The sequence below is a fragment of the Mustela putorius genome, unplaced genomic scaffold (assembly GCF_011764305.1).
Source record: "Mustela putorius furo isolate JIRA1106 unplaced genomic scaffold, ASM1176430v1.1 tig00003853_pilon_pilon_pilon, whole genome shotgun sequence".
Lineage (NCBI taxonomy): Eukaryota > Metazoa > Chordata > Mammalia > Carnivora > Mustelidae > Mustela > Mustela putorius.
In genome coordinates, this window is record NW_025422005.1 from 15,411,091 (window position 1) to 15,429,054 (window position 17,964).

At 43.5% G+C, this 17,964-nt stretch overlaps 1 protein-coding gene across 10 annotated transcripts in view; it reads right to left on the bottom strand.

Moving 5' to 3' along the window:
* Positions 1-528: 528 nt before the first annotated feature.
* USP48 (ubiquitin specific peptidase 48) overlaps positions 529-17,964 on the bottom strand; it is a 93,486-nt gene continuing 76,050 nt past the window's right edge. For 8 of the 10 annotated variants that reach the window (XM_013047987.2, XM_013047984.2, XM_013047980.2 and 5 more), the window contains 6 exons: positions 16,503-16,607; positions 11,998-12,153; positions 6,621-6,746; positions 5,069-5,117; positions 2,145-2,171; positions 529-1,075 (listed from right to left, as the gene is read on the bottom strand). In XM_013047987.2, the coding sequence (XP_012903441.1) occupies positions 1,053-1,075; positions 2,145-2,171; positions 5,069-5,117; positions 6,621-6,746; positions 11,998-12,153; positions 16,503-16,607 (486 nt within the window). In that variant the 3' untranslated portion in view covers positions 529-1,052. The remainder of the gene's footprint in view (positions 1,076-2,144; positions 2,172-5,068; positions 5,118-6,620; positions 6,747-11,997; positions 12,154-16,502; positions 16,608-17,964) is intronic. The other 2 variants (XM_045063921.1, XM_045063922.1) reach the window with 2 other exon arrangements.

Genomic DNA, 17,964 nt, shown 5'->3' on the forward strand with positions numbered 1-17,964 from the left:
GATTGTTATTTCCGTTGTGTGCCGTTCATAACCATAATCCTGGGTTGGCTACAACAACACACCCCATCCATACACTTTTTTGTTTAAACAAAGTGATCTAAAAGCTCCTTTCCGGACATTTCAGAGGAATGTTTCAAAAACAGAGGCACGATCCAAGAAACGGTAGACCTGGAGAATAGGAAGAAGACATTTTAGAAAAACCTTGTGTTATCCGAACGTGCTTCAGTCCACTGTTACTCTTCTGATAAGGCAGGTGGTCAGATTTTTCAAAAGTGCGAGGTGTACTCGATTTCCCGATTCTGAATAAAGAGCAAAACTGGAGGAAGATGCTACCACACGACAGACATTCGCCATCCATTCTGAATGCATGAAAGCCAGAGCACGGAAGCCCAAGCCGAGGCAGGAGACATCTGGGTGCCTCCGCCTTGACCCAACGCCGAGAGAGGGACCGCTGGACTGTGTGTACGCGGGTGCGCTGGGGCCGGCGCGCAGAGGAGGCTAATCTGAAGACACTTTTCCACAAGGACGGCAAGTTCTTCACTTTCATGCTTTATTGAAAGTAAAATATGAATCAAAGACAGGTATTGGTAAGCAGGTTATGTCTCTAAAGAATTACTTTTTAGTTCAGAGCAGAATGTTGTCCCCTCTACTGTGATACAAATCCTTTATGGACCAATGCATCTGGTATGAAATTCGAGCAAGGAAATATAACAGAACTTTATTCCCTCCCGTGACTATAAATCTCATATGTAAACATGATTTACTGTTACTGCTACTAAACTGGTTCGATCCGCACTTGCCCCCGCCCACCCACCACCCTCCCTTAAATATAAAATTTGAAACATTTCCTTCAAGTCTGATGTCCTTCAGTGCAATCTGCTTTATTTGACATAAGGCATTTGGGACAGTCACTTCGGAAGAGTTCTCTGCCTTCTGGAAGAGTCCTAGAATGGTTTAATTCTTCAATCCACTTTTTCGGTAATGCCCTAACATGCCAAGCTCCTCGCTTCCCTTCTGGTCATTTCTTCAGCCGTCAGCAAGTGTTCAAGAGATTAATGTCCGAGTAGACCAGTACCTGGGAAAAGAAACACGTGGAGGTACAGCTGTGAACTGAAAAGTAAGAGTTCCTGCACTCCATTTGCCAAGAACGCATCATCAACAGGGAATATCCAACTTAACAGCCCCTTGACGCTGAAGGGTAAGAAAAAATATCAGCAGACGCCAGGCTTTCGGCTAAATCATATTTCTGTCGAAAGCCATGTGTTTCCTACGCAGTATCTTCACACACGTTAATCAGATTTCACTGATGCTTTCATTTGATGCCCATGTTTCATAAAGAAATTTTTTGCTTTGTTTTGCTTTGTTTTAACCACATCAGGAGGTCTTTGTAATGGTAACGTGTAGGCAGCAAAGCTGCATTGACAGGAAGGCTTTATTTAGGCCAGAGCTTTGCTCACTCTTTGCTTTAGCAAAGAATCCCTGGTATCTGATTCGAACTCATTCCTTGGCAAAATCACAAGCTGCCATGGACCTCTGGAGTAGGCCAGAAAGATTCAGGATGGCAAGAGTTAAATCTGTAAATATCAAAGGTCTGTATTTGACAAATTAGTAAGTATTACTGGCGTACACAACTACAGTGGCCATGAGGTGACAACACACCAGTGCGTCTCCATCCGAAGTAATTCTGCAAGAAATGCCTGGGTCCGCCACAGATGAACGAAACCTTTTCATTAAAGCGGATAGAATTCAGCAAATTCCTTTCCTCTAATTCTTACCAGCGATACACAAACTGTTTTCCTCTAAGATGAAACTGGCAGAAGGAACTGGGAAGAGTAAATATAAATGCGAATCGCCGCGGGCTAATCCCCAACCTCCCCGCCCACCCTGACCCTCCGACCAGGAAGGGGAAAGCAAAATGGACATCTGGCAGTAGATCCTGTGAACACACATGCCCTATCTGAGGCCCGAGTGCTGAAAACGATAATGAAGAAGCTTGAATAAAAAATGCATTTAACTAAAATTAACTTCAGTCATGAGACTCAGATTGGATTAAATTTTAAAATCAAATTATAGCCTTCGCTTTAAGAGAAAATTACAGTAGGACTCTTGACATTCATGAACAAAACATGACAAATGTAACTTACCTTTAAACCCTTCTTCCGGCATACATACTGGAAAAAGAGAGAGAGAGAGAGAAATAATTCCAAGATGAAAACATTGCTGGAACAGACAACAGTAATATCACTTTGCTGCCTAAAGACAGAAATTTTAAAGGAACTTCTCATTACCTTACTCACCCATAAGGATTACTTTTGACGTTTTGGGTGAGAATAAACAGATGATGATCTTTCTGCTTGTCTTATTTTCATCAAAGCAACACACGTGCGTCATTTGAAAAGTCAAACAGTAAAGGAATGGCTGTAACTGGAGAGAGCTTTTACAGGACACCAGGGGAGGCAGGTCTGGAGAAAGCCCTCTGGAGATGTGTTGTCCCCCCCTCACCACCCCCACCCCCCGCTCTCTAGAATGAACCACTCAGGACTCAGGTAGCCCTTTCTTCTGGACTGAGAATGTGCTTATTCAGTTGACCCCTGAACAACTCAGGGTTGGAAGCACTGATTCACTACATGGTCAAATATCTACATTTACTTTTAGACTCCCCCAAAAGTTGACTGGAAGCTTTCCTGAGAACAGTTACACAAGGCATATTTTGTTAGGCTGTATGTATTACAGACTGTATTCTTACAATCTAGTAAGCTAAAAAAAAAAAAATGTTATTTTTCCTTTTATTTTTTTTTTTTTAAAGATTTGAGAGAGAGAGCAAGTGGGGGGAGGGCCAGAGGGAGAGAGAACCCTGAATCAGACTCCCCACTCAGCAGGGAACCTGACCTAGAGCTCAATCCCAGGGCCCCAGAGAGAATGACCTGAACCGAAATCAAGAGATGCTTAACTGGTTGAGCCACCCAGGCGCCCTGAGAAAAATGTTAATGGAAATACATTTACAGTGCTGTACGTACACTTACTGAGAAAACAAAACAAACAAACAAGGTGCCTGGGTGGCTCAGTGGGTTGGGACTCTGCCTTCAGCTCATGTCATGATCTCAGGGCCCTGGGATGGAGCCCTGTGTTAGGCTCTCTGCTTGGCAGGGAGCCTGCTCCCCGCACCCCCCGCCCCCAGCTCTGACTGCCTCTCCACCTACTGAGATCACGTGTGATCTCTCTGTCAAATAAATAAATAAAATCTTAAAAAAAAAAAAAATACAAAACAAAAAACAACAAACTCATGTATGAGTGGACCTGCACAGCTCAAAGCCATGCTGTTCAAGGGTCAACCATATTGTTAGTTCCTAACTTTAGAGGATATCTACTAGCTTCCTCATCGAAAGATAAACATTTAGTTCTTCTACCAAGTCTTACACACCACCTGCCCCTTAACCCATGTATCCTCTTGACAGAGGTGTTTTTAAGCCCTTGGGTCTCCGGTAGTCCCAACATTTTTCCTCTCTGAACATTACTCGCAGTCTAACTGCTTCATGTACCTTGGTTCCATTTCCTGTTTGGGAGGACTTTTTTCTTTCTTTTTGGTCTTAGTAACTGCCGCATTATTTATGACTTCCATTTTCTCTGTACTATCTCCAACTCAAGCAGAAGCTCTTCTAAAGACGTTAAACCTCCAGACGGCCATCCGTCACTTCCACGTTGCCCTGCAGACATGGACCGCCGCAGCCCGCACGGCCGCGAACCGGGCTTGAGGCGATCATGCTGTCTGCTGCAGAGCTTCTCTTCCAGGACTCCCCTTCACCATCTCCTAGGACATTTTTCCTTTGTTGGATTCCTACGTTTTTGTTCCAACATTCAATTCTTTTTTGACTTACACCCTTGTTTCAGTGGAGCACACCCTTCCATCGTATCCTGGCAAACGGTGCACTGGACAGAAGTGTTTTGAGGCCTCACATGTGTTCACAAAAAGCCATGAAACATGAGGGTAGAATAAAGTCTGTCTGGTTGTAGAATTCGGATTGGAATTCAGTTTTCCTCAGAAGCCTGTGGGCACAGCTCCTCGCACCTGCCTCCTTCACTCTTCACCCTATGAATGCGACTCATTTTCCTTTGCATCTCTGGATGCTTTTAGGATCTTCCCATCCCTAGATTTTCACTTACGGTATCGGGCCCTTGGCGCAATTGTTTTTTAATTTCATGAATTCCTTTCTGTTCTGAGTGTTCCTTCAAACCAGTCCCCTGGCTATATAGTTTTTCTATATTACACAGAGTTAATTTTTAAGCTTTCATATGCTTCCTGCATCAACTGCTTTTCTGGTCTCTCTTTTTTTTTTTCCCCCGGTCTGCAGACAGAGCCTTTAGGTTCCATGCTCTCACACCCCCAATGCCAGGGGGTCTGGAGCTGCCCCTCTCACCTACTGAAGAGTAAGGACTCTGTTCAGGGGGCGCTGGAGAGCTTCCCTGAAGGGTACCAGGAAGATGAATCACTTAAAAAAAAAAACAGATTTCTGTAGGTGACATTTTTGAATTGGCCACTCTCCCCAGAGCGGGATCTCTGATGGCTGCCGGCATCTGAACAAAAAGCCAGGAGTGCTCTTCCTAAGTGCTATGAACAGGCTCTTTCTTGCCTTCATGGTTGAAATTGGTGAAGTTGTTCAAAGGCCAGAGGCGCCCCACAACCTCGGTGGCCACAGGAGGCACAGGTAGGGGAAAGAGCAGTAACAGGATGTCAAGGGAGGGGCTGTGAGCAGTGGCCCTCCTTCTGGTGTCAGGCTCTGGTATCTGAATGAACTTGGCTTCTTACAGACCTCTTCCATTTACAGCCTCACATGTACGCAGGCTTCCGTGGGTCAGCTAAATAATTATTACTTTTTTCTTGGCTTTCCATTTCCCTAGTTGTTGTCTGTATCTTTCCCTTGATCTGAGCTTCTAAGATAAATGCTGTAAGATCCCACCCTATCATCATGTAGAACTTTTCTTGAAGTCAAAAGTAAATGCATCACTCAATGTAATTCCCCCTCATTCTGACAAGTTAAGCAACAAATTCCTTGAACGAGTCGGTCTTTACCTTGCATGACGTCATCCATTGCGGCGTAATCCGCAATTGGCTCATCAGCCTAGAAAGACAAAGGAAGAGAATTCAAGACCTGGGGGAGCAGGAGCCTGGAGCAGGAGGAGGCCAGACCTTCCTGACATGGGTCGGGCCCACGAGGCGACAAGTGTGGCCACAGGACACAGATGCGAGCACCGGCAGAGAAGAGACTTCTGGCCCAGCCAGCCACGTCCAGGACTAACAGAAGATACCCCTGCCAACAACAACGAAGGTCTAGACTCATCACCTCCAAAACTACATCATCTGTGGTGCTGTTCTCCTGCTCCTAAAAACACTTTTTGAAAGGAAATGTTTAGATCTCATAAGATTACAAAGTGAAGATGGAAGTTACAGGAGCTAGGAAGCCAGCAGTGATGGTGACAAAGCAAATCAGATGGAAACCAAGTCAGACTGGTCCCCTAAAAAAATGTGTTAGCTTAAAAAGACATTTATTTGTGTCCCTCCTTGCTACCAGAACAAAACACCCATCACCTTTCCAGGACAGAAGCCAGCATGGAACACAAGCTTGTGGCAGGGTGAGCTGCGCGGGCCAAGAGGCCAATGACCAGCATAGACTCTAGCTGCCCGCCTGAAGGGCAAGCCCTTTGGTTAACACAGGTCGTTTCAGAAATTTTGGAGGGTCCTTAGGTACTTGGCAACTTAACGTCTTCAAAATAATTCCACCAAACCTACAGTTGCAGGAAAAGCAAAGTGAACAGAGGGAAGGGGAGGGTGGTCAGACTAGGGTGGAGGGGTGGGCACGGGAGTGCTTTGTGGTGTCAAGGGCCTTATGCATCTCCCCAGCACTGAGGCTCCACGGTATGAAAAGCATATACTTCCCAGTTTAAAAACCTGACAAATCTTCTACCATGTGACACAGTGGTGTTTGGCACAGTGGGGATACTTCTAGCCCAGAAACCGAAGAGGCAAAGGGAAGCGAGGCAACCCAGCCATAGGGAGAGAGTAAGGGAAGGACTGGCAAATGAGGCCAGCTCATGACTCGTTTTCCCGGACCACCTCTCAGATACCCCTCCTTTCTAAAACTCTTCTCACCTCTCCTAACTCTACTCTACCCAAAGTCAATCTCCGTGGTCTAGCCAAGAATCCCATTTAGACAACCAAAAGTATTTTGCCCGTTGTGGCCAAACCTCGCGTCTTGTATTTGCTTCCTAGCTTGACTGGCTGGTGCTTCTAAGACCAAGGAAAAGAGAGGACGGTTTAACAGAAGTATGGTTAAGTAATTCTGCTGACCCACAAGTTTGGGCAGAGGCTAAATCTCTATCTATTACTTTAAAAAAACTTATGAAAACCCCACAAGAACCAACGATGTCTGGACCTCCTCTCAGTCTCTTGTGGCTCAACCAGAGCCGGAGAATCCAGAAGCCAGCAGAAACTCACGGCGGCTGCTCACTACCACGCCCTGCCGAGGACCAGAGGCCATCTTAACCCCTGTCAACCAGTAGTTTACGCGTGGGTGCAGGTCACCAAAACCTTCTAGAACTTCCTCAGGTAAGGAGCCTTTACCTACCTTTAACAAAATGACAGATTCGGGAATGACGCCGAGGGTGCCGAGGGTGGCACAGTCGTCACTTAGAATCTTTCCATCGATTGACAGATTCTGGTCAAAAGGAGCAACCGAAAACGCATGCATGATCTGTGCCAATACAAAAGAAAGTGCGCATAAGGCAAAATACCGCGACTTACGCCCTATCTGAATGAGTGAACACACGGATCCTTTAAAACAAACAAGTCTTCAGACTACAAGATACTACTCTGTACAGTCAGCCCACTGGCTGCTCTCCCACCGAGACTATCATCCCAGCATATCAGGGAACATCCTTAGGGGGGTTGGTAGAGAACAATTATATCCACAATCCTTCTGTTGAGTGCTATGCCCCCTCAAGAGTACGGGTACGGGGAAATCCTAGGAGAAGGAGGAGCACGCTGACGGCTCCTCTGGCTTTAGGGCCTGGGCAAGGAAATCATGGTTGCTCTCATCGTGCCGAGGTCCGACATTCTTTGGTCAAGTCAAGTCCAAATTCTTTCCTAAGACCATATTTAAATTAACTAGCGGGCCATTTGGGTTCTTCTTTCGGTTTTAATTCCTTCAGCAAGCCTCAACTATGTAATTCCGCTTAAGACCACTGTATATTCTTAGATGATCTTGTCTCTAGGAACCAAAATATGAATTTCTTTTCTTTCTTTTTAAAATTTTATTTATTTATTTGCAAGGGAGTGAGAGAATGAGCAGGGAGAGCAGCAGAGGGAGAGGGAGATGCAAGCCACTTGCTGAGCAGGGAGCCCAACATGGGACTTGATCCCGGGACTCTGGATCATGACCTGAGCTGAAGGCAGACGCTTAAAAGACTGAGCCACCCAGAAGCCCCCAAAATATGAATTTCTTAAGGGAAGGGACCATATATATATACATTCCACCTTAATTCAAGCCAATTGTTAAAAATGAAAAAATACATTCAGAAACATATGCATAATACACATTTTTTTCAACATTACAAAAATGTCTTATTTTTATCATTTCTGGAGAGTAATTACCAGTGGGTGGGCAAGGAGGAGTTGGCCTTGGACAGGAACCTGAGATCTCAGGATTGTGAGATCCAGCCCTGTGTTGGGCTCTGCGCTAAGTGTGAAATCTGCTTAAGACTTCCTTGCTCTGGGGGCGCCTGGGTGGCTCGGTGGGTTAAGCCTCTGCCTTCAGCTCAGGTCATGGTTTCTGGGTCCTGGGATCGAGCCCTGTATCGGGCTCTCTGCTCTGCAGGGAGCCTGCTTCCCTTCCCCTCTCTCTCTGCCTACTTGTGATCTCTGTCTGTTAAATAAATAAATAAAATCTTAAAAAAAAAAAAAAAAAAAAAAAAGACTCTCTTTCTCTGCCCATCCTCCCTCCAAAATAAGTAAATCTTTAAAGAGAATTCACTTTATAATGCTTCATAACTTATTCAATTCTTCGTGTATTTTTATGACATGTATGTTTTATTACACCAATATTCACGATGTTGTGGGAAAACTATTCTACCTTTATAAGCACTCAACTCCTCTACTCTCTGTCTGGAAGGACAAAGCAACCCTGAGCCAACTGTGTGTATAATAGGGCCCAAGAGCTTTCCAGGCTAGGAAGATCCTAAGTAGAAATGTGATTTTGAGAGTGGCACACAGAAAAGTAAGAACAAGGGTAAGAACAGCGGCCTCCTCCCCCAGTTCCTTCTGGTTAGGCCAGAATCTTAACTGGACTTCACAAAAGGACATCAGCTCCAAATAGAGATGGATCGGGATGTCTGGGTGACTCAGTTAAGCATCTGCCTCCGGCCCAGGTCATGAGCCCAGGGTCCTGGGAGAGCCCCACATCGGACTTCTCTCCTGCCTGCTGCTCCCCCTGCTTATATGCGCTCTCTGTCAAGTAAATAAATGAAATCTTTAAAAAACAAAAACAAAAACCAGAGACAACTCCGTGGTTCACGGGCACTGATATCAATGATCTGCCTGCGTATCCATAACCGTAAACTAGTAAGAAGCACTACCAGGACATGTCTATCATAGCCGGCCTGGCAGTTATCAGGCAGAAACAGCCAGCCCAGGATTAACAAAGGGGACCCGGGAGGAAGAAAGAGTTTCAGTGGAGGTGTCTAGGGCCAGCGTACTGTGGATGATGTCACAGCTGCTGGCCTACAGGAATGCCTGCTCACATCCCCAAACCCCACGAGGTTGGACAAAGCACACAGCTCCAGCCACCAGCACCCTCACTGAGGGGCTGATACTCAGTACTTTACGTTTTGAGGACACAGACAAGGACACTTAATTAAATTCATCCAACAACTAATGAAGCTTTTATTAAGAAGCCACCATGAGTTGAGCGCTTTGTTCCGTGCTGGAAATACACAAGTGAGTGCATAATCCCACCCCGGAGGGGTTCAGAAAGCGAGGGTAGAACAACGTAGCCTAGACGCTGGGAGAAGGCATATGTCAGATCTGGGGAGGACAGAAGGAAAGAGTTGGTTCGACAGCTGGAGGCACAGGCAGGTCTGTAGAAGGGATGCTATGGAAGAGAAACAAGTACTCACTAGTGAGGAGAAAACGCTCTTTCAGAATGAGGGAACAGGACAATCAAAGGCATGGAGGCCTTTGGTACAGTAATTCACAAACCATGAAAACGTCTGAGTATAATTACTCTGATATGGGCCTCTTTATCAAGCAGGTGCAGAATCCCTGATCTATGCAGCACACGAGGAACAACGAGAGCCCTGTTCCCTAACAGGGAGCGGCTCTGGACTGCTTGCCACAGTGCGGGGGGGGGGGGGGGGAGGCGCTAAAATAAGGAAACCCACGGTTAGCCTTCAGCTGCCAGCCATTTAACCTGTGCCAATGTCTCCTCCTCTCTAAGGCAGGCACCATCGCCCGCTCAAAACCTATCTTGGGGAAAATGAAATAATACAATTAAACACTGAACATCTTCTGTGAAAGGAGATGAATCAATTGTACTTCCATTTACTTTACGGTATCAGAGGTGGATGAATTAATAATCAGGCAAGGCAAGCTCCTTAAGGTTTTAAGAAATTGTAAATGGGCCGTGTACAGAATAAAACATTTACAATTTTACAAAGGTTGTCCTCCTGTTAACTTGCAAATGCAACATCCCTCAGAAGAAAGGCTCTATCAAACATTAAAAAAAGGCATTAAATACTTTAAGAAAAAAACTGAAAATACCCCCCCCCCAAAAACCACCCTCACCCACCACCACTAATTGAGGGTCCCACGCATGCCCACTACAAACCACATTGCTGGCCAGGCTGCCAGGCAAAAGGTCACCTGTAGTGGAAGCATACAAAGACACCACCACTGAGCAGCCACGGAAAATTACATTTCACTGCCCTTTGTTTGGACTCTGGATCACAGCGCCCTCAAAGCCCTGGTGGGGGAGGGGAGACCACTGCAAAGGACCCATCCAGGAAGAGCACATCGGGGGTTTCATTTGAACTGTGGCTCCGCTTCAAACAGCAGCTCGGTGCAGGTAACATGGTCCTACACGGAGGATTATTTCTGCTGACTTTTGATTTGTTCTTCAAAAATGGTAGTCCATAATAAAAGCAGAAAGCAGAACAGGCTTTTTGAATGTCTTTATCCACAGGGGCTCTTTTTGTAATTTCAAGGTTCTGAATGTTCGAGGTTTACCACTGACAGGCAAAAAGCCGGAGTCAGAAACAAGCTTTCTCAGATGTAAAAGGTACAATAACAGAGTAAAGACATTATGCCAACACGTTTATTTTCAGAGCCATGGGTTCAACCAAGGGAAATAATGTCCCCAGGACAATCTGGAACATATAACACCCTCAAAAGAAGCCTGTACTTTTCCCTCAATTACAATGATAAATATCAGCAGCAAGAAAAAAATGCAGAACCAGGAAACTATGCCACATGAAAGTAGCAAAGAGGGAAATCTGGTCAACTTTTTGGATATGTATCAGTGCCTGAAACAGATTAGCGGCCAGATTTTCTCCCTGGACATCTTGAACTTATCAGCCCCTCCTGCCTAGATCTTGGGACACACCAGTGCCACGCTCATTTACACTACTTTTGTACTGAGATCCAGAAATAACAAAATCACGAAGCATTCTCATAATGCCCACTTGGCATTCACTGAACTGATGTGCAAACCGATGCTTGTTTGGGAGAAGTGGCGGGGAGGGATGGGGAGGAAAGTGATCTAAAATGAATCTTTAAAAACCAATTTGGAAAACACCACTCCATAATAAGACACGGTAAAGGGAAGTTTAAAATTCTAGCAGGAAGACTCATCTGACACCAAAAATACTGTGACAGAATCCCTGACTCATCGGAGTGAACCAACAATGAAGCAGCTCCTGTCCCCTTCCCTTTCACAGCAGATCCTGGTAACTGGATCGAATACCTATCAAGTGGCCAAAAGAAAACACAGGGCACGATATAGCGAGGGAACGATGATTCCGGAACAGCCTTGGCAGCAGCAAGTTAAATGGCTCTTGCTGTTTCTCATTTTTGTAAAGCTACTCAGAACCTGCTCAAGTTTTCGCAATCCAAACCACTTTCACCTTCACACAGATTCCTGATTATTTTGTCTGGTTTAAAAAACTTTTTAGGGGGGCGCCTGGGTGGTTCAGTGGGTTAAGCCGCTGCCTTCGGCTCAGGTCATGATCTCAGGGTCCTGGGATCGAGTCCCGCATCGGGCTCTCTGCTCAGCAGAGAGCCTGCTTCCCTCTCTCTCTCTCTGCCTGCCTCTCCATCTACTTGTGATTTCTCTCTGTCAAATAAATAAATAAAATCTTTTAAAAATAAAAAAAAAAAACTTTTTAGGGACACCTGGGTGGCTCAGTGGGTTAAGCCACTGCCTTCAGCTCAGGTCATGATCTCAGGATCCTGGGATAGAGCCCCGTATTAGGCTCTCTGCTCAGCGGGGAGTCTGCTTCCCTTCCTCTCTCTCTGCCTGCCTCTCTGCCTACTTGTGATCTCTCTCCCTCTCTCTCAAATAAATAAATAAAATCTTTAAAAAAAAAAAAAACAACACAAAAAAACATTAAAAATTTATTTTTCAAGAACTGTGCTCAGCCAAGCGCCTGAACTCATGTCCCTGAGACCATAAGTCACATGCTCTTCTAACTGAGCCAGTCTGGGGCCCCTGATTCTTAGCTATTTTGAAAATTTTAAGCCTTTCTAAAAGAGAGATTTATGTCAATTTAGGCATTATTGTGAAATTGAAAGAATCCCTGCTCAATGGATTAATACTATGAGCAGACGAGGTTACAATTAAAATGGCCGACGAAGAAAGAAAACAGAGACAAGTATATAAACTTAAGGAGAAGCAACTCAGGAAGGTCCTCAAGGTCCAAAGCGTACTTCAACAAAAGTTCTGTTTTCCTCACCTGAATTTTCAGTTCTTTTAACGTCTGATTAGCAGAAACAAGAAGTGCTTTCTCACCACGAACTTTTCTATGTCGCATACTGCGCCGGATGACTTGCTTCTGATAGGCTATGTAATTTTGATGACTTATCTTTTGCCGCTTTGTTCCTCCATTGCTCTATAATAAAGATCCAAAACAAACAAAGCACTGAAATTATCCACTCTGTGACCCACGCTCCTAAGTTCATTAAGTAGGCAAAACTGGTTTACTGATTGGTCCCTTAACCATTCGAAGTTCAGTGTCAACAATGAGTGGAAACTCGATGGAGGTTCTTACTTAGCAGGCTCACAGAAAACGGGTGTTGTGTGGGGGGAATGGGCGGGGGAGAAGATAAGGGAGATAGACTTCACTGCATGTAAGTTTTTTTTTTCTTTTTAAATTACTTTATAAAGGACATTTAAAAGCAAAATGGTATTTTGACCTTAAATCAGGAAAACACACATGTGACAAACTAAAGAACTTTAAGATTGCTATATTGAATTCATAAACAACCTGAATCCTAATGTTTGTATTAAACATTTTCCTCCCTTCAGAATGGCATGGAAGCTAAGCAGAAACAGCTGAGAACTTTAAAACAAAAGACCGTATTAATAAAAACATCAAACTTGGTTTAACTAAAAACAGGATGATACACTGTGTCTCGACAGGATCACAAAATAGCTTCGACTGTGAAATAGTCTTGAAAAATGTTAAACCTGAATCTCATCAGACACTGAGACCCGATTTCCAATGGACAGAAAATGTAGAGAACGGAGAAACAAAGGAACATCAGTAATGTTAGGAGGCAATCAGATGAATCCAGGATGTGGGACAAGCCATAAGAATTCGAACTGGTGTCCACTCAGTGTCAAAGACAAAAAGTGACATTGTCAATTGTCCTAAAATTTGACAATGTCAAAGACAAGGGTCAGGTGACGAGGTAGGACCAGTAGTCTAGATACAGTAAATGCTAGTTTGACGAGAAAGTATTATTTTAGACATATTCAGGATACCTGAGAAATTTGAGCCTGGGTCGTAGGACACTGTCTTATTTATGTTGGTCTAAGTATTTAGAGGTGAAAAGTCATGATGGTGACCATCTACCTGAAGATAATTTAACAAAATGTACAGGCATACATGTGGGTACAGAATTTATCAGACGTGGGTATGGAATTTATCATGTAGCAGTCTTCAGAAAAAAAATTATAGATAAGAAGCCAATGTCTTTCTCCAACATTCCCAAAAAAGCCTCATATAAGGAGGTTAACAGTCAAGAGTCCTCTGTGAACCAGGCCAAGGAATGAGGGAAACAAGATTCTTTAAACCATTTTTTCCCTTGCTTTAATTAAATCTGGATGAGGTAACCCCAGGCCTGGCTCTCCGGTTTCTGCAGTTGTCACTGAGTTTTAGCTGTGCATGAGCAGAGCGGTCTGGGGGTCATTATGGACACAGATGCCACATACTCATTAGTAACAGAGCTCCAGAGACTTATAAAACAGAGGAGGATCAGGACGAAAGCACAGAAGAGTACCGGCTCAGGGGGACACCCACTGGCCAGGTGCCACGCAAAGCCAAGTTCTGCTCTAGCCCGGAGTCTACAGAGACACACCGGTGATCTAACATTTGTTAAAAACTTAAGTGCAAAGGGGAGTTAAAAACAAAGAAAAAGTTAATAATTTCCCTCAATTGCAGGAGGTCAAGGTGCACCTAAGTCCCACAATTAGGAAGAATAAAAATATCTACAACAAAATATAATGTTACTACCGACATACAAAACACAACCAAATAACAAATCCCTAGACACTGAGCAAGATATATTTTTTTTAATGGCTCTGATTTTAAATGGGTCTAAAAGCTTTTCCCAGAATTATTTTGTCAAAAACAAAACAAAACAGAATTTAAATCCAACTTATCTGACAAAAAACAGCCCACTGGTTTTAGATGGCTTTCAATTACCTAAGTGATATCTAACACTGGGTGCATCATTAACCTGAATTGGAGAAAAGGTCAAAGTCAAAGGGACCCGGTTGATCTAGCTTAGAGGAAAAAAAGGGATTTGTTCCTCCCCATTAAGGACAAGTGGAGATGCAGCCTTTCCTATTACAGGGATTTAAATCAGCAACTGCAGAGGCTCTCACTGGACAGAGATACGGTAACACGTCACAAAGAAAAGGTCAGGAGGCCGAAGTTCTGAAAGCCATAACATTCTTCTGGTATCACTTCCTCCTCTAAAGGAAGGTCACACTTGAGATTTTTTTGAGGGATAAAATATTTAAAACATTCTAGAGTATTACAATATCCAAACAAGGAGAGGGAAGACAAAAGAAAATTATAATGTATATATAAAAGAAATTACAGCATAAAAGGCAAGGTTTCCCATCATTCCCTAACATATTTGTAAATATGAAATCTGTTGTCATCCACAACTGAGAAGAGTAATTCTATATGCACTCTTTAAAAATTGCTGTGGTTATAACCACAATGAATAAAACTAGACATTCAAAAAAACCCCGGCTTCCAAAAAATCTCAATCACTTGAAAATATAAAGGGTTTTCTAAATAACTCAGGCTAAAAAGCAAAGCCTAAAGTAACAGAAGCTAAGGGCAGTATGAACATACATATCAAGCTTTACAAAGCAATTTACAAAATTTACCAGAAGAACAGAAAATGAGTCAGTGATAACAGACTTGGAAAAAAGATGAGATTTCTAACTGATTATTAAACCATACTTCCAAGACATAATCACTGAAATAGTATCTCACTGCCAGCCAAGCAATGTAAGGCAGCAGTGTCCTAAGTCGGTGGATGTGCTCACCCCCCAACACCCACGTGATTTTAATGTAGCATCTGAAACGAGCCAACAGACCAGTTTGGGGATCTCTGCCTTGCAAGATGGATGGTCTGAGGCCATGGGGCCATGAGAAGAGCTGATGACAAACATGGTTAGAAGCTGACCAGAAAGCTCTGTTTGCCAACTCCAATAAAGAGATCATCTCAGGGGGAAGAGGGGTAGGGAGAGGGTGGTGGGGTTATGGACACTGGGGAAGGTATGTGCTATGGTGAGTGCTGGGAAGTGTGTAAGCCTGATGATTCACAGACCTGTACCCCTGGGGCTAATAATACGTTATTGTTAATAAAAAAATTTAAAAAATTAAAAAAAAAAGAGAGCATCTCGAAAACCACCCCAAGAAATGTAAGGCCTACACCTATAACATGTGAACAAGCACAGTACTTATGATGTCCTGTCAAAACTCAGTCTGCGTTCCTATAAAATGTCTAGGTTTGGTACGTTCTGATGCACAGGACCCACCGGTGCTGACTAAGTGAAGCAGGGATTTGAGGGGCAGATCACGGTCGGCGGGGGATGCACCCAGTGCCCGATTTTGTCCTTTCTAATAGGTGCTCACAATGAGTGTCGTAGGAGATCCAACAAGCCAGGGAAAACAAATGTGGGTTATCTCTCTGTACTGGCTGAAAAACTATGAGTAAAGTTTACCTCAGGGAGACGAAAATTCAAGTCAAGAGGGCTTTTCAGACCTTCTTAATGTTGAAAAGGAAGTGACAGTATCGGTGTGTACCGATGGCCCAACAAGCACAGGGAACTGTGTGCTTTAACAGCACAGATGCAGCAGAGGCCCCTGGAACACCTTCCCTCATTCAGGGAGGAGGTTCATCGTAATTTGACTAGTTTTAGTGCACTTAAGTGGTAAAGAAAGAAATCACATGCCTCATCTGTTTAAACTTGGAAAAAAACAAAAACAAAAACAAAACCTAAACTCAAATTAGAGTAGACATCCCATGAATTAAAGGTATCCATAGAATACCCTGAACACTGTGGTCTGACTTTTTGAGAAGCTGAAACTTACCTATACCATGTATCAACTCTATCCCCATGTTATCTCCTGTTCTTAAGTTACTTTTCTCCAAAAACACTATGAATATAATCAAGCAACCAAACAAGTGGGCTAGAAAATTATAAAAAAAAAATACACAGAAAGCAGACAGATGATCTGAGGTGGAAAAAATTAAATTTATCATAATGAAATAGGAAAGATGAATGCTGGCCTGGTCATTTGATTAACACTTTAAGAGACACAGAAACCTCTTCCACAGACTCCATTAGTAAAGCCATAGCACGTTTTGTTTGTAATGAGGGAAAGTGGGTTAATTTTTTCATACTTAAAAAATCCATGATTAAATAACAAACCAAGATACAGATCCCATTTTAGCTTCTTTTCCAGCAGAAGATTTAATCATTGTGTTGTATTTTAACCTTTCTTACTGAATAGTAAAAAATGCATTATTAATCCAGGAACAACGTAGCTCGTGGCTTTTTGAGAGAAATCAGGGCTGCGAATGCGCACCAAGGAACTAAAGAAAGGGCAAGCAAAGGGAGTTGAGGACAAACATTCCAGGTTTGGGGGCCTGGACTGGCTGCTTTCAGAACAGTGGAAGGTAGGACAATAAAAAGCAGCTTCACACATACTTGATTAAAATCTGGGTCTTTTTCTCCATCTGGTTTAGCTTCTTCTTTATCCTCCTCTGTTTCGGAACTACTCACATTCAGCTCCGGAGCCGAATCCTTCATCACCTGAATGCAATCACAGAGAGAAGAGGGTCAGACCTTGCAGGGCAGGCTATGGGTGGGGGCGGATATCAGAACCGGCAGAGGACCAAGACTCAAGGGCTGCTTCCTGTGCTCTTTTAACATGTTTGTTTCTATCCGAGGCTTTACTCCTGTAAAATGTGGTCACCATAAACGTAAGCAGTATCTGCAGAAGAATTATTACTGTTGGACTTTTACAATGACGTGATTTTTGCAGAAGTTCAAAGATGCTCTAAATTTTCCCTAGCAGGGGGACTGTCAAACCATTCAGACAGTGGGAGCCAAAATATTTCCTGAAGACCAAGAAAAGGAAGCATGAAGGAAATGCTCTTTTACCTTATGAAATACTGTTATAAAACTCAAAATAAGTATTAAAATTTAGGTAAGCTGGATTTTTAATTTTTTATTACTTTTTTTAAAAAAATATTTTTTTTATTTATTTGCCAGAGAGAGAGAGAGAGAGAGAAAGCACAAGCAGGGAGCATCAGGCAGAGAAAGAGAGGCAGACTTCCCACTGAGCAAGGAGCCCAAGCCAGGACTTGATCTGAGGACCCCGAGATCATGACCTGAGGCCAAAGACAGACATTCAACAAACTGAGCCACCGAGGCATCCCTGGATATTTTTTAAAGATACCAATGTAGACATGGACTAATAGCCACAAAAGACTTAAATTTTTCGAGTAAACACAGAAATCCATGCCGGTTAGCTGCACTTTCTCAGCAAATGAGGAAATAAAGGCCTTAGTTCAACTTGTGAAGCAGAACCCAAGACCTTAAGAGCATAATCGGTAAATTACTCTCCTAAAACAACGTGTTTGGTAACGACCGTCAAATAAAATGTAGTTTGGTCTCTAATTCCCCAAATCCTGGAATCAAATTAATGACATGCCCAGAGATCTAGGTCAGGATCTACCCAAGAGCCACCCCTAATATAACAGAAACGCTCCAAATCCAATTCTCATTAAGTCTTAACACCCCTGCTCCAAAATACAGCCAAGTCTGTCTTCCTTCATCTACTCTTAAAGAGATCAGGGCAAGAGGCTCTAAACTGGCCTTCCTTATTCCTGTTCTGCCCTTGCTAACTCGGAACACAGCAGCCAGGGTCACCTCTTTAAAGCATAAATTCATTCACACTATGACCTTAACTGCAACTCCCCAATGGCTTACAGCTATACTCAGAATAAAAGCCCAAGTCCTTGGTATGATGTATAAAATGTGACAGGATTTGTCTCGTGCTCCGTTATCACCATCCTTCGTTGGAAGAAGACCTCACTTTAGACTAGTGCTGCCCCCTATGGTGGCCAGCGGATACATGTGGCTGTTTAAATTGAAATAAATTAAA